Source organism: Toxotes jaculatrix, chromosome 2 (genome assembly GCF_017976425.1).
Source record: "Toxotes jaculatrix isolate fToxJac2 chromosome 2, fToxJac2.pri, whole genome shotgun sequence".
NCBI lineage: Eukaryota > Metazoa > Chordata > Actinopteri > Toxotidae > Toxotes > Toxotes jaculatrix.
The window spans coordinates 17,244,330-17,269,608 of NC_054395.1; the positions used below are offsets into that span (position 1 = coordinate 17,244,330).

At 42.9% G+C, this 25,279-nt stretch overlaps 1 protein-coding gene across 1 annotated transcript; it reads left to right on the top strand.

The window, feature by feature from the left end:
- Positions 1-473: 473 nt before the first annotated feature.
- On the top strand, positions 474-24,529 carry znf385a (zinc finger protein 385A). The gene is made up of 7 exons (XM_041064451.1): positions 474-900; positions 3,708-3,818; positions 9,401-9,575; positions 16,098-16,463; positions 20,344-20,528; positions 20,652-20,744; positions 21,081-24,529. The coding sequence occupies exons 1-7, from the start codon at positions 769-771 to the stop codon at positions 21,327-21,329; spliced, it is 1,311 nt and encodes a 436-aa protein (XP_040920385.1). The 5' UTR covers positions 474-768; the 3' UTR covers positions 21,330-24,529.
- Positions 24,530-25,279: the final 750 nt, after the last annotated feature.

Here is a 25,279-nt window from a genome sequence, read left to right on the forward strand (position 1 = left end):
ATGTGTCCTCCTTCATAACGCTTTTATTTCAGCACTAATCTTCCCGGACTAAATGACTGATGTTTTATCATAACTATTGCCTCTACAGGTTTCAGACTGAGGCTGATCAATCAAAAACAGAAACCATTTAGAATATGTTTTGTACAGTTCCACATGGGGCTTATGTGCATTGATGTCTGGTTGAAAAGCAGACACTGTAGCAAGAAACCAGAGAGTATTGTGTGTGTTCATATGTGTTCGGAGGGACTGATGGGAAGGGCAAAAGCCCCACTGGCTGATGATGACATTTGATAGATGGTGTGAACTTGGGGAAGAGGGGGAGAGTTGAGTAGGAGGAGTGCGGGACACACAATCCTGGCTGCATCTGGACAAACTGAGTATGCAAGACGGGGGAGAGAGAGAGAGAGAGAGAAGGGGAGGAGAAAACTGGAAAGCAGAGTGAGGGGAATCGCACTACAGGGAAGCGTGACACAGACAGAGAGAAAGCAGCTGAGTGGAGAGGAGGTGGAGACTGAACAAAAGGGACAGACACTTGTTAGGTAATGTGTCAGGGAAAAAAGAGAGGGAGAGAAATTTGAGAAAATTCTTACAGAAGACACTCTCTTGCAGCATCTCAAAGAGGAGCAGAGACTGTGCCAGGAAAGGGAAAAAAAAAAAAAGAAATCTTATCTGGCAATGCATCATTAGGCACAAGTCCTATTTTTTAGTGAGATTCTCAGTTTCTCAGTTAGTTGTATTCAGCATTGACACAACTGACCAGGAGGCTGAATGAGTGAGGAAGGTGCAACACACACTCTCAGTCTCACACATGCTGAGACCCACACACACACCTTGGCCGGTAGCACACACACAGGAGGACCAATGCAGCTCCAAGCTTCTACAGACCCAGAGGAGAAGAAGGTGAGTACGTAATTGTTTGGAGCTTTTTGGCTTTTTTTTTTCGTTTTGTTGTTCATCCCACTGTGTCTTAATCTGGGCATGACTGAGAAGTACTGTAGAACTTCAAAGGCTGTTTTTTTTTTTATCTGGCACAGTGCAGGCTACACTGTGACTGCCAGAGTGGTCCCACCACGAGACACATAGCAGTGTGTTCCTCCTTGCTGGAGTTCAACCCTCCTTTCAAACATTTTGTTGCAGGGATTTGATCAAACACATTAGAGGAAGAGAAGAGAAACAAAGAAAGGATGAAAGACAGAAAAATAAAAAGTGGGGATTAAAAGAAAAAAAAGAACACAAATGAGGTTGTCAGTGAGTTTTAGGTGCAAGCCATTGTGCAGTGCCAGGAGATGCTTGGTTGCTCTTTGAGCTGTTTCTCCATAGAAGAGGCTCTGTGGTAACAAAAGGCATTGGGGCGTTTGGGTCTTAAGGTCCTGTGGAGCTGTTGACATGACCACTGAGTGATGCTAAAGTCAGTGATCTGTGTGGCTTACTTGGAAGAGCCAGAGCTCTCATCACATTCAAACAGCTCCATACTCCAAATGACACAAGTTTCCAAAACTCACTCAGCTGATTTGTATTAATCGAGATGACTGTAAATACTATGCACTCTTTTTATTTTCAAGATTGAATGGAGTTAATCAGAAACTTTTAATGTGGGAAACACAGCCAATTCGAAACGCAATCGCTAATTTTCTCAAAATTGGTCAACGCAACTGTGTGAGTTTTGGAAAATCCCTCTTCCCTTACATCACAGTCCTCTGCTCCTATTTCATGAGAACATGTTTTGGAGAGAATTCGGGTAAGAGGCCATGTGAGCAGCCATCCAAAAAGGCTTACTGGCAGCTGGACAGTGTTTTTAAACAGCTGAATCGACTGGATGGATCATTGCTGACCCACACCCAGAGTACTGGACTGACTGGCTGGGGAGAAGCCCATGAGTCACATGTACAGTTACTCCACCATGCCTGTTCAGCCTCTTGTTAAACTTTCTTGTGAGGGATGATGATGGATCACAGCACGGACAACCATAGCATGGAGTTTAGGTGACATCTGGCAGATGTTGGAAGGATTTGGTCAGAATGTTGAGTTGATTGTTGATGTAAATGGGTGTTTTATTGCATTCTTTGTGTTAAACTAGTCATTTTGCTGGTTTTAGCTCACTAATGCATAGTCATGGCTGAGCTATTCTTGCAGTTGTTCAGACAGTTATCATCCACTGTCGTCATTGCTCAGTTTCACCCCCCCCCAACCCCTTCCAGTGCATCTGAATTCACAGCAGCAGCAGAGCCTACTTCAGGCTGTTTCTGGGGAGAGAAACAGAGGGACTCATGGAACGAGGAGTATGGTAAAGAGAGCCAAATGAGATAAGAATGTGCAATGTGAGGATGTCCGGCCTGGGCCTCTCTCTCTCTCTCTCTCTCTCTCTTTCTCTCTCTCTCTCTCTCTCTGGCTCTTTCCTACTTCTCCCTCCCTTTCTCTTTCTATGTGTCCCAGTTCATCTTCCTCTCCCACTCATTCGCCCCTCCAGATGGTGTGTTTCTGTACCGTCCTGTCACCCAGCTAAATATCTTGGGCCTCCTCCCCATTTCTTTCTTTCACTGTTTACCCAGTGTCTTTGGAGTTGCCGGGTAACAAGCACTTTGCAGAAATTCAAATTGTTTAAGCTTGAGTTATGAGAATATTCATTTGAGCCTCTCTTTACTTTTTGTCACTTCTCAGGCCAGAGGTTTGAGTCATCTGTATATTGGATGAGACCATGGCTCTGGGTGTAACATAGGTTAAAGTAAAACTTGGTGATTAGCCAAATTAAACGTATTGATGGGCCAAATTGAGTCATTTAGAGTCTGTGGGGCTCTCCAAACCAACAGGCTTGCATCAGACTTGGAGGGCTCTCTGGAACATTCCCTCACTGCCTTATGAATTCAAAACACACACACTCATCCATATCGATCTTCAGGCCAGGACTTTTGTTTCTCTTCATTCCTTGTGCATACCCATACACTACCACATCATCTTCTAAATGTTGCTTGCTTTATCAGCAGACATAATGCCAGACAGTTGTCTGTGGTGGAAATCCACACCACCCATTGACTCCAGACTAATGCTAAGGTCAATTAACAATGATCACTGGATAAATTCAGCTTCAAACCCAGATAAATAATTGGAGTGAAGCCCTTTTAGATCAGTACAGGCAAGGTCTTTTGTGTCTGGGACAGAGTTTAAGTGGGAGGCTTAGCCACTGACACACGCTAAAGCAAGTCAGTTAAATTTATACAAGGTGCTTAACACAGCAGAGATGATGGATGTCCTAGCTGAAACAATTAGCACAGGGACTGTATGAAGCTGCAACCTGGTCAGGATCAGAAGCCTGAGCTTAGGTAGGATGCAACAGGTGTCTCAGTTGTAGCAACACGCTGTCAACACTGTTGACTTCTATTTGCTGACTATAAACACAGACATAGAGTAAACACTAGATAGAAGCTGTAAACGCCTGTCTGTGCACTTTTTCCATTCCTGTATGTGGTCATTTTAGGATTTGCTTCTTAGGCAGAAAAACTGTGGGCTTCTCTACTCCACACTGGCCTCTACCATCAGAGGGAGAGGGCATAGCACAGAGCCCCCTCACATCATTATGATAGACTGGCCTGTCAACCTGTAGCACCAGAACTTCGGGAGCAGAGAACAGGGGAGTATGAATTATAGCTCACAGATTTCTTCCCTTCTCTCTTGTTTTTCTCTCTGTCTCCTTCCCTGGCATTTTCTGTCAGATGGACCCGGTGCAGAAGGCTGTGATCAACCACACCTTTGGAGTTCCTCTGGTCAAGACCAAGCGACCAGTCATCTCCTGTAACGTCTGCCAGATCCGCTTCAACTCAGAGGTACAGAAACAACAAAAAACATGAACGCAACACGTACACAGTATTTCTCTCCCTTCATCTCTCACGACGCCTCGTTTTCCAACGTGGCATTGCACATGGTGTATTCTGCTCTTCATACACATACACCTTTCACAACCATACACATTTTCCTTAGGAATGTGTTGGAGGACTCTGTATCCTATTTGCTCTCCTGAGAGTAGGTACTGACACAGAGGATGTGGTACATTTGTTTGGGCTGTGTTTTGGCAGTTGCGACCCCTCTGGAATTTAATTTGTTTCAAGACAGCGTAGCGTTAGCAGAAGCAATAATCACTGCAGCACAGAGCCTCAAGAGCTGCAGCACAAGCTGAGGGTGAGAGATAGCATTTTTTTTTCTCCCTGCCTTTTTGAAGAGATTTTCTCCTGCTCATCAACACTGACAAAGCTTGATTAAGATCTTGAACACGTGGAAAGTTAATTTCACATTAGGATGTCATGAAGTATTTTAATTTTTTAATTTTAACAGCAGTTTCATCTGTTTGTCCATATGGTGCAGTTTATCTGAAGTCATAATGAGAGTTTAATGGCACGTTATACCCAAGGGCAACTTGCATACATGACTGATGACAAATTAATGAAAACAAAAATCATGTGGAAGTTATTTTATGTGTAGTGATGCCAACTCAGTCTCAGCTTTTTCTGTTCGCTGCAGACAAATAGGATAGACACATGACAACATCAGAGCCAAATGTCATGTGTGTAGTGTATAATTTGGCCGTGATTCTCCGTCCATCCATCCACAATACACAACATTAAGGAGTGGACCAGTGCTATATATACTCCTCAGGTCTACAATCATGGTTTCCATGTGGTCAGGGAGCTGCAGGGCTGTAATCTTGAGACTACTCTTTGCACAGTTCTCTGCTGTATATCTTCATAGGCACAGGAAACCGTTAGAGATGTTTATACAATGAAATACTTTGAGACCCACAGCTAGCAATCGAATAGTGGCTTCTCTAGTAAAGACGTGTCCTGTTGGATAAAGTTAGGATGTGCAGCAAATCTACGCAGAAGAATTTAACTTATTGTAAAAACATTGTTTTAATGATGGCAGTTGAAAGAAAAAGATAAAGAGCAAAGTTACAAAAGAAACTCTCTATGCCTGAGAATACAGAAACCATTATATTGGCTATCGTACACAGGCTAATATAAACCAAAATAAGCACAATACTGTGTTATAGGAATAGTGTTTATAGATAGCAGTAAGGTGGAATGGAGTGATATCTGACCACAGTCTGGCCCTCTCCTGGACAGATCCCCCCTCCTCACAGTGACAAGTGACGTGCTTCATTTAATTTTCATTTTCCTATTTTTAACCAGGCTACAACAAATTAAAGTGATATAAAGAGACTAAGACCCATGTCACACAGATGCAATAAAAGAGTATGTGTGCAATTAAGATACATTAACAGGTCACAAATTAAAAACACAACTTTAGGTTCTATGAGCACTTGGTAATGCTTTTTATGTTTTCTGCTTATTTTTGCACATGGGTGGAAAAGTAACAACAGGTGACACATACAGCAACCTTGTCTGTATACTGTATATTTTGGCTACTGACAAACACACATGAATTCACATGTATATGAATCCTCAGGACTGTATTGTGCAGGACTACGCCACCTCTCTATTGTCATTGTCACTTTCACTGCCAGTGTGCTCAAAGAAAAAAAAAAAAAAGCACACACTGCAATATACTGTATCAGCAATGTCTAAGTTGCATCAGGCTGTGCGTAGTTTGTGCTGTCCTACAAAGCTCGGCTGGTGAAAAACTGGCCTCCATATTGCCATAGAATTACTTCCCACCCACACTGCTCTCTTTTACATAATGTCAAGTCAGGATGAATATTTCATGGATGAAAATAATACAGTGGGATACACTCGGAAGAATCCTTCTCCCTGTGTAAAGGGTTGCGTCAGGAAGGGCATCCGGCGTAAAACAACGTGCCAAATTTGAAACATGCGAATCGTCAGAGTCGGATGATTCGCTGTGGCGACCCCCTGACGGGAAACAGCTGAAAGTGGAACAACAACAACACTCTGAAGAATCCTGTGCTGCACTCCCAGCCTCATTTTTCCAGTTTGGGCTTTGCCCTTGATGTTGACATTTCTCTGTCTTTATATTGCCATCTATGAGCTGATTAGGTTGCTTAGGTCAAAGACAGTGATGGGGGGCTTACCATGTAATGTCATGATCAATGTATTTGTCTTCAAAGGATCCAGTTCTGCCTTCTTGTTCCCACCCTGTGCTCCCCTCATTTCACGCATCATTTTGCCATCATTCGTTCATCCCATTTGATCTTTCTCCTCTGTGCCTCTCTCTTTCTCTGCCTGTTTCTCTCCCAGAAACCTTCTCCCCCTCTTTCTATCAGTCTCCCTCTCTCATGCTGCATTATTTACAGTGTGGAAATGCCTAAAATTGCCTGCCACTACTTATTATAAGATGCATTTGTCAAGGGCATGGATTAGTGTCCGGCTCTGACAGCCCCAGTGCATCTTGGGAAAGTGGGAGAGAGGAGACTTGGAGGGGAAGGAAAGGAGAGGGAGAAAGAACGGGGGAGGGTTTGTGCCCCACTGTCCCTGCGTCGTGTGGTGGTGTGAGGTGCTAAACAGTGGTTTTACGCAGAATAACCTTGGTGGCGTGCTGCATTAGTGACATCACAGGCACTGTCGCGCTGCATTGACCAACGTCACAGCTGCCGCAGCAAGACTTGGCTGAAATGCATCCCTTATTTTCTTCCTCTCTCCTTCATTGCTCTCCCCCTCCGCTATCACTCCCCCACACTCCGTCTCCTGCTTGTTTCATTGTTCTGGTCTATCTTTTATTTTCTCTCACTTTTAACTTCCTCTCCTTTTTTCTTCCCCTCGGTCTCATCTGGAGCTGCAGCTGCAGCTATGGTGTAACATCGCATCTTTCCCCTCACAATGATAGTCATGCTGGAAAGCTCTTGTTCAGTTTCAACTCTCTGCATAATGAAACATAGGCATCACAGGCTGATATGCTGCAGATTTTTGTCTCTTTTACATCATTCCCATTCTCAGTCCAGCTCTCTACATCACCTTCCTTGTCTTGTATTTCTCTGCTATGAACCATCCCTCTTTCATCTTCCCTTCAACCTCTTTCCTTTCTCTCCATCCAAGACCTCACTCTGACATTCAGCGGCTTGGCAGTTGATCCCCTTGGCTTGGTGGGATAGGTTAAGAAATCCTCAGTGGCTGCTTTGCCATGCAACATCATATACCTTTCCATCTCCACACATTTCTCCACCTTGAGCTGCCAGCTTTGCTTGAGCAGCTCCTTAAGACCCCACTGACAGGGTACAGTTACAGCCCAGTTTGTCATCATGATTTACAAGAAACATGTAATCTTCTAAATCACTGCAGCCAATGCCCCTGGTTTACCATGCCAGCTAACGTCCCAAATGCCATCAAGTACACACATAAAGCAAACATACGCAACTGGGTTCATAAACATTACTCATCACCACCTGCCTTTTTTTACCAAGCCAGTCTATCCCTATTCCTGAGCCTGTGGTCAGTGTGATGTCCTAAGTGTCAGTCAAATTCTCCAAGCCTTTCAGCACCTATGGCAGCTGTCAGCCACTCTTCAAGACTATGTCTCTCACTCTCCCTGCCAGCTAACTGTAATTCAGCCACTTAATAATCATCTTCATCACAAGCCCCTTGATACAAAAATTATTTGGCCGACACAGCACATGGCGTGGCACATCTGTTCAATCAGTATACTTGTAGAGACGGTAAGCAGGGCGATATCTCACTCAAGGAGCTTATTTGTGTTTTATGCCTCCGTGCCGGCGACAGCCATGGCCGGAGGAATTACGTTTTCTGGTTGTCTGCCTGTCCCATTTTTGTGAACTTGACATCTCTGGAACACCTTGAGGGAATTTCTTCAAATTTGGCACAAACGTTCACTTGGAGTCAAGGATGAACTGATTCGATTTTGGTGGCCGAACCTCAAAGGTTAAAGTTGCTGTGACCTCAGATCCATCCCATTCTTGTGAACGCATTCTACCAGGAATGCCCGGAGGGAAATTTATTACATCTGGCACAAACATTCACTTCTGCTGCTGGTTTTAAGATGCATGTGAAACATGCACGTTTTAGAATTTGTAGTTTTTTTGCAGAAACATTCATACTTAAACACTGTCTACTGTCATGACTACAATGTTGAGTTCTATCAGAATCAGTTTCACTGTCCAAGCATGTGAACACATCACTGCATACAGTACATTATATAGGTCTGGACAGATACTGCAACATGACAGGTTGGCGAAGGAGTACGACTGAGAGGCTGTAATTCCAGTTAATTGAGACAGACTTCATAGAGGGGGGATAAAAAATGGGTGACTAGATGACAAATAGGGTTACATAAATACCCCCTGGCCACCTATGTGTGCATGTCAGTCTGTGCTTTTGTTGTCAGTTACCATACTGTGAAGCTAGACCACTGGCGACAGCTCAGTATAGCAACCAAGCATCTTATCCAGTATGTTATCCCAAACTCACATACCTCTGCGCAGACACACAAACATACAGACTAGAGACAGAATCCCCTGATGTCCCGGTTGTCTCCAAACAAATGACTCACCTCTGTTGTTTACACTCTGAACAAACACATTAACTAGTAGCTAGCCTTTCATCAGAGGATTAGCCCCACTAGCTTCTGCAGTGGAGCTCTGCACTGTTTTATTTTTGCTGGAGTCTCCAGACTCAGAATCTACATTTTATCTTTACTATGAGATATTACAGAGAAGGTCTTTGCTGTCTGGTAGCATGTATATTTAGATTTTGACCACTTCACAGGCAAGCAATTAAGTCTGGAACTGTGCAAGAGCCTCACCCTATCCAGCCAGCAGCTGAAGGTATATCACAGTATTTATGTTTTAAGAATCCATGGGTGCCCATTGATAATATATACTGCAACAATGTGTGTGTGTTGTAGGACAGAGGGTAGCGTCAGTATGAGGCTTATGGGTCTTCCAGGCTGATTGCGTGGCATCCCACTGACCCTGGGTTTAACTCCCCTAGGCATGCCTGTCAGCGAGGCTGTAATAATGAAAGCTGGAGCCAAGTACTGTCAGGGTGAATGTAGAGGTTTAGACTGCAGAGGACGTATGTCACTTTGAGCTGAGCAGCTATGCCCAATGTAGACAAACAGATTACCCAAAATAGATATACTGTTAGTCTGAATATACCACCTGAAAATTTATTGCTAATTTGAAAACCTGACAATAAGATGACGGCGATACGAGCGGGGCAGACAGGTATCGGTGTCAGATGTCGCCTTCACTGCATCCTTGCATATATTTGTTCCCATGCTTGTAATCCATCTATTTCTCCACTGTAAACCTGCCTGCTGTCTGTGGCTCCAGTCCCCAGAGCATATTGAATAACATGCTATCATAATGACATGCATGCATGTGCAGGTGTCTAATCCAACTTGCAATGTTTTATTCACCTGTTGGCATCGGTGGTCACTGACAACACAAACGTATTTTTTTTTTTCCCATCTTCTCCTATAGAGCCAGGCAGAAGCACATTACAAAGGAAACCGCCATGCCAGGAGAGTCAAAGGCATCGAAACCTCTAAGAGTCGTCCTCAGGAGGGGGACAAGCCTCATACCGTGCCCCCCACCACCTCCCCGTCTCCGCCCGGAGCCCCAGGCACTGTCTCAGACAGTGAGCCCAGCAAAGCTGGTGAGAGAGCAGAAAATACTACCAAGACTAGAAAGAGGAAAAAAGTGCTTCTGTGAGTTTTGTTGTAGAAATAATCATTTCAATCCATGCAGGATGTTCAGAGGCTTATCGTTTTTCTGGAAAATGAAATGGAAAATATGCAAGAATAACAAAGGCATCTAATCATAGTGGCTTTGCAGTATATTGTTCTTCTTGTGAGCATCTCAGCTCTGTGTGTGGTCCGATTTGGCTTCAGCATATCTTAAGTCCCACAAACCTCAGAAACAGTGCAAACACTGACAGTAATGTTTATTGTATGGGGAAAATAAAAAATTAATTTAGAGATATTTGTTTCATAAAAGATTGGTAGCTGAATGAAACTTTTAGACAAAAACAATTTCAAGTCAACAAGTTCCTTTCTGTGACCCTGGACATATTAAATTTCATTAAGAAATTAAACTGAGCATTAAATTCCAAGCAGTGTGTAAAAGTCTGTCTGAATGCAGCTACAGTTAATAAGCACAGGCAACTGCTTCATAAATACACGTTAATCAGAGAGGAAAGAGGTTGAAAGGAAAGTTGAACTAAAAGCAGAGAGAATCAGACCCCATTTTCCAACAGGGTTGTGAAGTTAGAGCCAAAATGGAAATTCTGGCATAACCTTAACCAAATATATGACTTTCATTATGTATTCATTCCACATTCTAGAAATGGATTCAGTTCATTACAGTCTCCTTGCAAAGGTGAAAATATTTACAACTGGGAACATTGCCTAGATTATGCTCAAACAAATAAATGCTCACTATCTTGAAAGATGGGTCACTAGTTTACATCACAGACTTATTTTGTTTTGATTTAGGACAATATACTGATGTCAGGGGATCGCCTTTTATTGATCTTATCTGGCCAACAGCTGCATAGCACAGAGAGGAGTAGACTAACTAGCATGAAAGACAGATGTCAGACATCTCGTTCTCTGAGTGACAGTTTAATCAGAGTAGACAGATCATTACTGTACCGCAGGCAATCCTCTGCATTAGTCCAGTCTAACCACAGCAATGCTTTGTTCAGCCGCGCAATATAAAACTGGTCTGGGGTCCATCCATTTGGACCGTGAGTGCGTGAATTGGCATAGAACTTGGCAAAATGGCAGTTTCTTGGCATCCTTTCAAGGAACCCCACTGTAGGGTGCATATCTCTTTGTGTGTATGTGTGTGCGTGTGTGATCACACAATCCTCAGTGAGTCATTGAGAGGTGCAACACCATTTTTCCACAGAATTAAAATAGACCATGTTGTCTGAGTCCAGGGTGGTGGTAATGAGTGCTAAGACTGATTGAGAAAAATAAAGATGACACCATTGTGGAAGAGTCTGATAGACCAGAATGTAAGTCAGAAAGGACAGAGATGGCAGCTGATCTGACTTTAATGAAAAGCAATTCAGTGCTGGCAGATGAATTTATTAGGCGGTAAGGATACGGGGCATGATCGAGGCATTGCAAGCTCTTTCTTTAGCAGCATGTCTTTAGCTCTGTCTCTGTTGTCTCAGTCTTACTTCATCTCTCCCTGTCTTGCTCATCCTCCTATTTCAAGCTATAACTCAGACACCGGGTGCTGTGTGCCTCTGCCCTTCTCCTTTCTCCAACCAGAATTTTCCATTCCCTCAGTGTCACCACTCTGTCCTCGAGGCAATGAATAGCCCGGCCATGTTTTGGTGACATTTACAATGGTTTCTGTAGCTCACTGTTTACCAGACATTTGCACCTTATTGACAGGAGGGCACAGAGCAAACACGATGAATGAAAAAATGAAGCTCAGGTCCAATAAAGGCCACAATGCAGCAACATGCCAGACCAAAGGTCTTAGCATTTCGTTGCCTTTGGCTCTTTTACTATCCATAAAAATAATGCTCAAAATATTCTTCTCACTGATCCCAGAGTTGTAAGAATCAAGTCATTTTTCACTCACCCTCCCTCATGGGAGATCTAAGATCAGCTCCAGGCCAGTCGCCATTAGTGAGACTTCCCGGGGTGAACTCCAAGAACACGAGAAGCCAAAACAAGCCTGCCATGATTGAGATCTGAAAGTAGCAACATGTGAAAGAATGCCTTTTTCCATCCAAGCCTCTTTCTCGTGACCCTGGAACCTTGTCTCTTCCTGGTCTGCCTGTGTGCTTGCTTACTTGTGAGCGTGTGATTGTGTGTGTCTGTGTGTGTGTATGCATGTCCTCAGTGTGATCCTGTCCCACTGCTCCATAGTAGGGGGACAGATTTCTGGGAGCAGGCAGACGTGCATGACCTCGACTGGGAATGCAGCATCTGGAGGACGGACACTGTGGTTTAGGCTGCGGAGCTTAACACAGGTCACTCAGGGGCAGTTACTCTGAAGCTAACAAAGATTGGGCTAAAGTATTGGGCTATGCACATAATGTATGCACACACATATACACACATACACAAACAACGTGGTTAGGCTTGTGCAAGCACACATTCGGAACTACAAGGCAAAGATTTCCCACAGTGCAAATCCCTTACAACCCAGAGCAGCATTTGTTGTTGATGTTGAGTGTTTTTTTTCTGTTAATGGTTTGTTTGTTGAAATGGGATGTTATGCAATATCACAGTACTCTGAGACATTCAGATGTGATGCAGTAATGGTAGAGTCTAGCATTGCCATGATGCATCATGATGCATCATTTCTCATTAACACATTAAACACAGTCATGAAGCGGTGATGGCCATAAACAGGACACATAAAGACCTTGCTGATGGCTAAAACAGTGTAAGGTCTTCAGCCTTACGGCCACCAGAGCAGGTCATGAGTTTTAAGCCCTCAAAAAGTTTGTGGTCAGTGTTGCCCCCAAAGAGGAGGCCCTTGGCTTTGGGGGATTTGGTATAGAGGACTGAGGGTTTGGCTGTGGCTGCAGGCAATGGAGAGGCAGCTGTTTACTTGGAGAGAAACTCTGCTCTTCCATCCCTCCCTCCCTCCCCTCATCTTTATCCCTCTGCTGTATGACACTCCCACTCTAATGACGGGTCCTGTTAAAACCACTGTGATATTATAGCACTCTTTAGTCCACACAAACACTCGCAGGCGCGCACACACCCAAGGTCAATTAAATAGATGACTTTCATGTGAGGGCTAGGGTTGCATGGCCGTGAGGTGACTGTAGTATCCGGTTACACCGAACTGATATGCTTTTCATGCTCTGCCTAGATTTGTTGTTGGTCATGGAGTCTAATTTTCTGGGAATTCACCAGATTTTTCCTCTCTAGTGAGCTATTTGATGAAATCTACCTGCAATAACATGAGCATCTGATAAACATAATTTGCTTGTCTGTGCGTATGTGTGTGTGTGACTCAGAGTTCAGATGTAGGCCAGACTGGGAAAAAGGCACCCAACTGCATTATGAATGAGGCTCAGGTCTTGTAGGGCCAGCGTTAGGTTTCGTAGCTCGTTAATCCTTAAGAATGGGCATTGGGGGGCACTGGTGGCAGATGGAGTCATCCTGCCTAAGTAAACCTTACCCCTGATCACACACACACACACACACACACACACACACACACACACACACACACACACACACACACACACACACACACACACACACACACACACACACACACACACACAGAATGAAACAAGCCTGCCTACAAGCTGCCATACCCACACTTAGTCAATATCCTGGTCTTGTGGTAAACCTCCTGGTGTAATTGCTTGAACAGTATGTTGATGACTGGTAACTCAAAATAATGCAAGCCTCTGTAATCTGTTTACCTTTGTTTTGATTGCACTGCTTTCATTAGACATTTAAAATAAACAAAGCATATGCATCACCGCATAATGTTCCACAGACACACAGGAGTGATTATGGCAATAACACTGTTGTTTTGCTTTCAACTTTACATCTTATATAACAACAAAAAGCTTACTCGTTGTTTGGTTCTAACCCTATGGGATCACTTACACTTTGTGTAAAATATGGAACATTTGCTTACATAGGCACTCCTTAACAATCTGATTTTTTTTTTTTATATTTATTTCCAAGAAGTTATTGCCGACTACAGAAAATTTCACACTTACAGAATCAGGATGAACATTGACTCTTGTAGCAAACACTGGAAGTTCCTTAGCTTTTAGTTTGAATTTGTCTATATTATATCCCATGGCTTTATCAACAAAACTTCTCCCCAAAGACCGCATACTATACATAGCTTTGATTTCCTGATGTGGATTAAGGCAATGCAGAGACACCGGGCTATAGGGTAAACCATCTGGACTGAGTTATCTCCCTTTTCTGACCTCTCCAAGTGAATAATGCCGTCTTCTGTTTGGCTATGAGGCCAGCTAGCAGGGACGAAGATCAGTTAACTGCTTTTAATTAGACTCACATATCCCTACTTTATTAAGAATATAGTAACTGACAGTGGGATTCTCGGGGCAAGAAAAATGAAGCAATTTGTCTACTCTAGAATTAATTTTCAGGCTTTTTATTTTGGTAAGTAAATATGACAAAAAGAAACTTTGTTGTTCTGTGTGATTACTGATTATGGGTTGCTGAGACAAACAGCGCATTACTGTGGCTATGGCTTTGTGGCCCCAAGGGGTTAGCCTCAAGCTGAACTTGTTCTCAGGGGGATGAGTGTAGGAGACATTCACTGTGATATGAGATGAAACAGCAACTGGATGTGATGGTTCTGTATGGCAGACCTCCAGGCTGTCATGGATCATGAAATCCCTCATTACTATTTGGCCAAACACCTCTGTTCCTTCCCACTTGATTTTAACTCAAACCACATGGACACAGTGGATTTTGGGTTTGTTTCTCAGCATTGTAATCGTGTGCATGTGTAAGTGCTGAGTGTGGGCAAACTTCAACAACAATACTGGATAGAACTACTTTGGCTTCTCTATCATCCTGCCTTGCTGCACTTGCAGGTACAATCTGAAATCAACTTCAGCATCTGTACTGTGGCAAAACAGACACGTTATGAGTCAAAAAAAAAAAAAAAAACTCTTCAAAGAGCAGTTACCCTCACACAGCACTTTGATCCTGACCTGCTTTATGGACTCCTCAATGCCATATACAGTCAGAGTAAGAAATACTCCCCTTTTTTTCTTTTTAACTAAACATCTGTTTGACAAACTCTCTGTGCAGCCAGCAGCTCTGCAGCTGGAAACTTCCAATATGGAAAGAGAGGGAATTTTGATCTTGGAAAGCAATGGAATGGAAAGCACTCTAGATGGCATTTTCATCAGAGATGATGCAATAGAGTGTCCAGAGCAACTCTCTGTTAGTTATGCAATACACAAGTTATCATATTGTCACATAAGAATCACAAGGTGGAACAAAAACCTAAAAAAGATACCCATAGGGTGGACATATGACAGAATCCACCCTATGGACTCTGTCATGTGACAAAATGACAAAGTATGTGAAGATCCTTAAAAGGAAATTGAGCAGTTAAGGTCAATATTTATTTTCTCCCCAGAAGTACTCCATGGTATCCCTTTAATACCATAATCCAGAGGGGCTTTTCCATTGCCTGCCTTTGGCGCTACATCCTGTGGAGTTTGAAAAAGGGGCCTGCTGGTCCCTGCTGATGGGGGGAGTTCTCAGTACCCCACCCAAATTTAGGGGGTCTTTTTTCAGCCAACACCCATTGCCTTGTGAATACCAAAGGCATTGCGTATGGGAGTGGCTGATCAAAAACATGTGTTTGGAAATGTATGTATAAACATGTTCTATGATGAAAAGAGAAAAAATAGCCATCATACATTTGAAACACATGCAACAGTAAGAAATTAAAACTACAGACAAAGTGAGAGAGAGAGAGAGAGAGAGAGAGAGAGAGAGAGAGAGAGAGAGAGAGAGAGGGAAAAGTGAGCAGAGAGTGAGAGGAGAGCTCACTTAATGATATTTTCTTTGGACCACATGTATTGCCCTGTGACAAAGCAAATGTCATTTTGCTTTAACCCCAGCCAAAAACAACAGGTGTGTGGGAAAGAGTGGAAACATGCACGGGCTGAGGTATCTGTTTCCTATTTCTCTCTTCGGAAGATATTCAATGAGATGAGACCATATCAGTGAAAGACCGGCTTGAAAACTTCAGAAAGCCTGGAAACATATTAAACACGAGCCCATCCTTTAACACACATGGGGGCATAGGTTTTCCTCCACAACTTCATGTGTAACTTAAATTAAAAAGAGCTCTTTCGACCAATTATGGCCTATACAGTAGGAAATAAAAAGCATTTCCGTCTGCAAGCACTTTGAGTTGGTTTGTCTGATCTACAGAGCAGACTGTGCCTTCCATATTCAGTTGGGAGTGGTTAGCAATGTGGTTTGACACAGCACAGTTTTTTTCAGGGGGGGGGCTTTACTTCACCACAGAGTTTAAAGGCAATGAAGTCAATAGTAAAACACTTTATTGTTTGAGTTACGAACTTTTTGCACTATAAAATCAGTTCTTTGATTCTTCTCCACTCTGCATTGTGTTTATTTTGTTCTTTTCTTTGTTTCTCTCTTTATTTTTGTAGATGAAACGCGGCCTCTTTCGCAGTTAAATGGGCCTCTGCTGGCCCCGACTCCCCTTCCCACTCTTACCACCCCACCAGCCCCACCTATGGACTCCCCCGTGCCCTCAGTGTGCCCCATCCTGCCTACTCCCACTCCTCCCTTGATTCCCCCTTCCTCCTCCTCCCCAGGCTGTGGCAGTGGTAATGGCAGCACTAACTCAGAGCAGCCCGGATCTGGACCCCCGGTTTCAGGAGCCGCCGGGACCTCGGCCTCCAGCAGCCCGTCCAACCCAGAGACAGAGGAAGACAAGGCCAAGAAGCTGCTGTACTGCTCACTGTGCAAGGTGGCAGTCAATTCCTTGTCACAGCTGGAGGCCCACAACAAAGGTGGGCAAATCTTTGAGCTCTGATACACTGAAATTGCTGTAGTGCATGTACTTTTGAGAAATTAGCTGGCAATCAATCCACGCAGGATTAACTGTTAACATCTTTCTCCTTGGATTTTGTATTGAATTTCCGGAGTTGGAACTTTGTCCCTCGTTTAGATTCTTCTCTGTTTACTTAAACCACACAGCTGTTCTTGTTGCTGGAAACAAAACATTTCACATCCTGTGTGTGTCAGAGAAATTTTGCAAGACCCATGCACCAACGTCCAAATATGTTGTAATGACTTTCTAAAATTGAAATTAAAAATAGTCTACAAGTGTAAAAAAAAAGTGGCAATGGTTGCTAATGCAATATATTTCTAGGTAATTAGTGGACTCAGAGAAAATCAAACAACGGCTAATTTAAGAGAAGAAATTCATTGGAAATCCCATTTAGTTCACAACTCTGAAAGTCTGACATCCCTGCTTTTAATTCTTTTTCCATGAAAATAAAAAAAAATCATAAAATATAAAGAATTTATTTACAAAGACTATCACACATTGTGAGTGAAGCTATAGTAACATTAACTACTTATATAGTAGCAGTTACTCTTACAATCTCTCTTAAGATAAAAACTTCTACCCCTTAATCTTAATTAGCTTGTTTACTCTCTGGGCTCCTCACAGCTGCACAAACATGAAGTACATGATCCACACGAACCTGACTGTGCTGTAAGTGCACCTGTCTGAGGTCATGAATTTGATTAAAGAAATGTCCTTAGTAAGTGTTTCAGGCTGAGTGCGACCCAGCACAGGGTACTGAGAAGAACACTGATCAGCAGATAACTGATCTGTTTGACACTGACAGCCACGACCTCTGTAACAGAGCCCTGCTCTCCTGGTTTCAGGAGCTCTGTCAAGGTGCCTCACCTGTGAGTGCCTGCTCTCTCATACAGTGCACTGCTAACACACCCACGCGCCGCTACAATTTCTTTATTCACACAAGATATACTTGCTTAAAAGAAAACTCTCCCCCACTCAAAGATTCATGATTTATCTCGCCATTTGCAGCACGCAGCATAAAAAGTGTTCCACACTGCCTGAAGCCTTTTACTTGAAAAAGTTGCAGAGGAGGATGGTAACCACTGCATAGGGGATTTAGGAGGAAAATAAAAGAAAAATCGGCTATTATGTGGGTGAGCTCACCACAATACCAACTTCAACATCTTTCAACAGCTTTCACACATGACAACACTTTCTCAGGGCTCCAAATACCCTTGAGGTGTCCTGCTGCCTGCTTTAATCCTTTATGCCCTACCAATTTAGCACTGCCTGTGACCCTGTTTCCCTCTGAGGACAGTTTCTATCTGCTGGATCTCTAAACTTTCTTTGGGGAAATACACTCTACTACACACACATATGTACTGTACAAAAAGAAAAACTAAAGAGACACAACACACAACAAAAGACTGAATCCTTATCAGTGCAACTCTATCCCACTTGCCGTGAGTGATGTTAGACCCAGCCAGCTCAGCCAGACACCAAAGCAGCCAACAAATACCTCTTAATGTTGAATAAAGCATTAATCAATAAATGTGCGATTATTGCAACCATCATGGTCAGATTACCTTGTAGAAGGCTTTTGGAATTCATGCTTTATCATGCTCTGATTAAGTCTTTATCGTTCTAACAACTATGTAACAATAAATTGGCATTACATCTGCCCACCAGCACATTTGCTATGTTCATGCACATGAAAGTAAAACAAGAGATCACCCACAATATGTTACAGCTTCTAAACATGATCCCGGGTCATAGCCTGTTGTCTCCTAACATGCTCCAAAGTTCAACCCCTGGATGAGCAAGAGCTGAAACAGTTGAGACTCTATGAAGGAAATGATCTGGAAGCAATCACCCTCACTCATTCTCAAAGTCAAAACAGTGCATGTTAGCAGGGTTTAAAAATAAAAGCATATGTCATGCAGACACCAAGACATGAACAGCGTGCGTGGCACAGAATGAACAACAGAAAAAAAGACCAAAAAAAAGAAGAGAGAAAGAATGATGTATGTAATGTTATTTTAATATTTACGCAACAGTTTCCCGTCAACCAATTGCCTGTTTTTGTGTTTTCAAATGCGGCTTGTCTCCTTGTGTGTTGGTTTACACTATGAGTCAACCTTACAAAGACAAAAAATCCACTGAGCCATCCATTGTCAGACCAAAATAGAACAAAGGCAAAAACAGACACCCCAAGAGCACATTTCTGGCCATGAGCGAAATCCGTCATTCCAGCCCCTTCCTCCCCAGTGGAGCCCACAGCCTCCGTATTCTCCACCATCCACCCAACCCTAACGCTTTCTCTCTCTTCTGTAACCTTAACTCTTTTCAAAGGGATTTTAGAGAGTGACTCAAATTTAGAGCCAATGACAGTGGGATGCTTTACTTTGTGAGCTGAGAGGCATAGCAGTAAGGGGGGGCCACAGGGTCCATGGGGCGGGTGCATGACTAAAATATTTCGGCCAAGAACAAAACATGCGATTATTTAATGAGAAACTATTCTGGCACATTCTCTGGTGTGCTGCTTTGCAGACCACTTGAAACGGAAAGTAACATGCGAGAGCACTCTATGTGATCTCTTTTTGCAAATTCAGCCGTTGGGATTTGTTCAAATTAAGATTATACAGGAAATGCCATACATAGAAGTACTACCCATAAAAGCAGGAAGTTTAGAAACTCTTGTGAATTCTTTTTAACATTTATTTCCAACATCTGACAGAATTTTTTTCTGAATTGCTCAATATTTAAGTTTTTATTCTTGCTGGAATCATGATTAGATTAATAGCAGGGCGTAGAGAGACTCAGACCATTAAGAGGCCTGAGTTCACATGTAATTGTGTTATTTCTTGTTATTGCTTTAAGTCCAAGAACCACATTTGCTATGTTTTTATTTAACTGTTTTGTGTCTAGTGTTACACACCCATAACAAAACAGGTCAGTATTTTGATTTTCCAGCACTATTAATAGTAGACAGAAACAATGGCCGTTCCACTAAAAAAAATAGACCATATCAAGTTTTATACAGCATGGATTTCATTCAGAATTAGATTTTAGATATCGTTATTTATTCCCACTTTTACAAAACCCTGAGCTTCAGCTGTTTATAGCTTGTTAAAATACTGTTATTTCATCACATAAATATTTAGTGAAACAGTATAAAGCACAGGTGCAATGATCGTACAGCACAGCAAATGCTTGGATTGCAAAATCCATCCCAAGACCAGACAAACCTGGTTCTCATAATAACCTGCCCTTAAATTTCCAAACTTTGACATTTATGGGCAAAATTATTGATTTTGAAAGTGAAGGTTCAGTGGTCCGGTGCTGTCATTGGTATTGGCACATGTGGTAGATATAATTCACTACAGTGCATACTGTATGACCTTATCTCAACCTCTGCACTGGATCAAACATAATCAATCCGTTATTTTAATATTAACAGAGAGGGCTTTGAGTTCATCTTCCATATCACCAACAGCTACACAGCTGTCTGACTGCAGCCCTCTAGTGGTGAAAAGTCATCACTACAACTTTATTTTGAGACGTTCTGTAGGTATGTTGCTCACATGTGATCATTTACTGGAGAATCATACATGTTCTTTTCCTTCATTCCCTGATATTTGTCACTGTCACTGTTTCTTCATTAGGGCTTTGAGCCACAGAGAAACGCTGCCCAAATGCATTTTACTTCAGACAAGTGGAAGCAGCATGACTCATATGTTATAAATAGTGATACCTCTCCACTGTGCTACTTCATTTTATTCTATTAGCTTCTAAATGTGTAATTTCATCTTGGTTAATGACAGTATGGTGTCTTTGCTTGTGTGTGTGTCTGCCTGCAGGTACCAAACACAAAACTATCCTGGAGGCACGGAGTGGGCTGGGCCCCATTAAGGCGTATCCTCGCTTAGGCCCCAAACCCAGTGGAGAGCAGGGAGGGGGGCCAGTGGACCCCAACACTCAGGAACGAACCTTCCACTGTGAGATCTGCAATGTGCGGGTCAACTCTGAACTGCAACTCAAACAGGTAGGAGGAAGAAGCATTTCCACATGGCTGGATTTTACATCTATTTTTAATGGTCTAATATGGGAAATATTTTCACTTAGGGAAAGTGGGACTAGCTTGTGTTCCTGTGTTCTTTCCTTTCAGCACATATCAAGTCGAAGACACCGGGATGGCATGGCGGGCAAGCCTAACCCTCTCCTCAGCCGACACAAGAAGCACAGGGGAGCTGATCTGACGGTAACCTTTCAAGTTTCTGACTCCTCTTGTGACATTTAGTCAGCAAACCTGAGATCCACAGAGCAAATAGACAATGATAACCAAGAACATGAAGTCTACAAGGCCTTGGAGTGGTTTGAGCATGTTGCCCTGATCCCTTCAAAAGCCTGCCAGTTGTTCTAGTTTTGGCTGTGTCCACCTCCTGAAAATACAATTCAGCTGAACTGAAATCTCTGCATTATCACATATCAAAAGAGTCTCAAAAGGAAGGCTTGTATCTGTTTCCCCTACATGTGTTGACCTTCTGGAAATAATAATTTTATCGCTCTCTCTCCTGTCTCCACCTTCTGTTCTTAGCCTTCTTTGACCTTCTCCAAGGATCTCACCAAAGCTTTGGGTGCAGGGCTCTTGCCCAACCCCTTGGCTGTTGCCGCAGCAATGGCCGCTGCAGCTTCCTCGAACCCGTTGGCCCTCCGTGCAGCAGCTCCTGGACCTCACCCACACCATCACCTATTGCAAGGGCCGCCTCTCAGTCATGCCATCCTAAGACCCGCCCCAGGGCCCATTCGCACCACCCATGGGCCAATCCTCTTCTCCCCTTACTGACACATCATCCCATGACTTCTGCCAGTCAGGAACAGCCACTCCAAAAGCACACTGTGAAGATTCAAACTAAATCAACAAACAGCAATTGATAAGGGGAAAAAAATCCAATCATTTAAGAACTGAACTGAGAGTAAAGCAAGGGAAAGGAGCAGCAGAAAGGAGTAGAAGTATTTGTCTCTCTTTCTTCCCTTTACCTGAAACTCTCCCTCCATTTCAAAGACTTCTGAGTGATCCTTCAGATGGAATGAGCAGAGGAGAGATATTCATTATGCATTGAACTCCCTTGTACATCTCTCACCTCCCCTGGTCCCTCTCCCTTGCACTATGGCCCTGTCATGGCCACCTCGATAGCTACAGAAGAAGCAAATTGCAGACCTTTCTAGAAACATTAAACCACACGTAGTGTTACATAATTATTCCGGGCCAGGTTAGTTTTCTTCTGTCATCACGGCTCAACGTGTTCCTCTCATCCTATGCACCTCAAAAACCAAGACAATAATGTTATGTCAGTAGGGTAGCTGCTTCCATCGGTCTTTGCTGTATGCGTCACATGTAGCTGTGGCGGCCTCCATGGTACTGTACATGTCCCCTTCTGCGCCGGAGGCCAGCAACTCTTCAGTTTATGACACTAGGTCCTCGCTAGATACAACATGACTTCAGCTGACAGGCAGGTGGTAGCCGCATCTGAACACGTCTGATGGTTGGGGGGGTTGAGAGAGCAGAAAAGTGACTGTGGGGGATTGCACTCCCCTGTCATTTTCTGAGAGGGTGAGGTGAGAGGAGGGCTGGCACGGGTCAGTGAATGGATTGACCTTAGGCAGCATGCAGTCACACACAGGCCCCGATGAATTTGTGTTTTAAAATAGACTGTACCAACTAAGATCGCTACAGGGCACATCTGCCAACCTTCATAATAGTCAGAGAAGAGCATCACCAAAGGGGAGAGAGGATGGGAGAAACAGCAGAAGTCACACATTGGTACATACTGTACTGCTGTATTTGATACATGGTCACTGTCTTTAGCTTAGACAGTGTTTGATGGCAAGATTCTGTGCTTTTACTCACAGCAATGAGAAATACTATACAGGAGAGAGCATGGTTCATATGTATTTAGTGAGACTTCTGTTCACATTAAGTCATCAAAAAGAATGTCAATGACCTACTTAACATCACCCTGGTCTTCATTCACAAGTTGATTCACTGTGTAGGTGGGAAGATATGACTTAGGTGCAACTTTGTGCAATGGCATGTCGTTTCTGCATGCAGCCTCGCAATAAGGTCCTGCAGGGTCAGGCTTCTGCATCATTGGGTTGACCTTGTCCATTCCCGCCCTATCCTCCTCACCTCCCCCATTTCCAAAGGTTCATATGAGTCAATGGTAGAGGGCACATCAACACTGGCAACCATAATGCTGAAAGGGAACAATTTAAAGAGAGGAAGATGAAAGCAGAATACATTCTTGGAGAAATGATCTTGAGCCTGAGTGACAACCGAGCCAGAAGTCCAGTGAGGCCGCCTGGAGCGGGAGCCAAGACGTCCAGCCCAAGGCATCTATCAATACTTCCTGTCTTACAACTGAAAGCCATGAAATGCACCATGATTTGTTTTCTCTTACAAAGACTGGTGAGCACTTTGTTTTGTTTGGTTTGGACTGTTTGTGTTTATTTCACACATAAAAAAGAGCAAAATAGAAAATTCAATAAAAATATTTTTGTAGGTAGGAAATGTTAATAAGTGCATCCATGAAGGGAAAAGAAGAAAGGGGTGGAATTAGTGGATAGTGGATTATATAAATGTTGACTGACATACAGGCCAACCAACTGACTCAGCGGGGAGCCACAAAAGCTAGCTAAGCAGCAGCTGACCTATCTTGCTCGACAGCTTGAAGCTATCACCCTTTTCCGAACAAGATGTACACTGTGCCCTTTCATTGAGAAGCAATGAGCTCTAATGTCTTACCTTTGTCTGAATATTGCAATGCAATGAGCAATTTTTATTAGAGTGACTTGTTATCATTGTGACATGTTGTGACATGCTGTCTGGAGTCATGTGTAAACTGGGAGCACGCCAGCTGACAAACTTTTCTGTTCTTCCCTGAGGAGTGCAAGCCCTCGAAGGGATTTAGAAAGGGACAGAGAGAGACAGAGGTGTAGCTGGGCTTAGGTACCGACCCTTCATATTAAAGGGCCTTTTTACTATGGTAATCTCTGCTTGGGGAACAGGGTACAACGCCAGGTATCAAAGGATTAAAGATAGATGTGTTCAACAAGCTTATTTTTTAGTTGGACTTACTGAATTGCATTACTTTTTTTTTCTGTGTGCAAAATGTGTTTAAGTGAAAATCCTGAGAAACATTATCAATGCCATTACTTAAAGAAGAAGCTGACTTGGCGTCAGCTTCCACCGTTGTGCTCTTTTTGTTGCTGAATGAAACCTCCTTTTGCAGAGTTTATTTTGTGAGTGAGATACTATTCCAGAATCCGTGCTCTCTTTCCTGTTGGTGTGTGTACCATATGTATTCTAGTGTGTGTTGGGACCGGCTCTCTCCCCACTTCTCACCAATCAGAGACAGAGGCAACCTGGAGCTATCAAGTGGCCTATCACAATAATGGAGACACAAACCTGCACATGTTTGGTTTAGTAAGATTGATCAAACATCCTGGATTCTGTCAGAATTGATCAGTGATCCAACCTCATCAAAATACTTCGATCTTGTCCCTGATAGGTCAGTCAAGTAGCAGCACCACAGATATGTTCATACTGTCCTTGATATGTTCATTCTGTGGTAATTCCCATTGATCCCTCCTCATTATTCACATATGGGAAATAAATGTTAGATTCCTATTTTCTGGGCAGGTATTTCATGTTAGCTGTGTTTAGGCTACTAGCCTTAGCCTTATTCTGCCCTCAGTCTCTCCCAGAGCAGAGAGAGAGAGATGGAGAGGCTATGGTGTAATTTTGTCTTGCCAATAAAGTTATTTTTGAATTTCATTGTCAGAGGGGACAAAGAGTTTGTATGGCGAATTGTAGCAATACCTGACTCATTCTGGCTACTCTTGTTTATTGCAATAAGAAAATTAAATAATAAATGTGTATGTGAGTAAAACATTATAAATGTAATTTAAATGAAAAAGAAACTTTATGGTAAATACTATTGGTATCAAGAGAAACCATGGTGGAAAAAAGTAAATGTCAATAAATCATTAAATCAAATTGATGTCTGAGGAGTTTTTATGAATCAATCATTGTGTGGTCCAAAACCCTCTATTAAATGCCAGAGCTCATAAAGAAATACACTTAAAAAAAAAAAAAAAAAAAAAAACCCAACCCATACTGTATCTCTGATCAATGAACTCAGAAAATTCCAAAGCAGTTTTCTCTTTCCTCTTCTTCTTCCTCTTTGAGGTTTTATGGTAGCTGGCATCTATGGAGCTGCATTACTGCCATCTACTGGGTTTAACTACATCTGAAAATCCTCAAATTCTCCTTAACAGACCCATTACTTGACCCAGAAAATCAAGTAAACATGTTCGATGACAGAAATGACACTGAGGCTCCAAAGCCTGTTACACTCTATCGAAGCAGACTGGTTCAAAACACTCTGTCGAAGCTTGAATCAAATCTCCATGATCACATGACCAATGACCTTTGAGGCTTTTACTTTTACTAGAAAAAAAAAACAACATTTTTCTAGTAAACTGACATTTTCAAAATGTTGTCCACACTTTCAGGTGTGGACAATGATTCTCAGAATGAAGACACAGCTGCTTAAGACTGACATCAGGCAGATCAGACAAAAGCCCCAAAAGCTTCACACTTCAGGAACAAGCTTCACCATCTCTAATGTTCAACCTTGCCCACTTTCACCACAGACAAGTAAGCTTTTCAGCCCTATTCCTGTTGGCCCTACTTTCTGTCATCATGTCCTGTCTTTCCGCTACACATTTCCT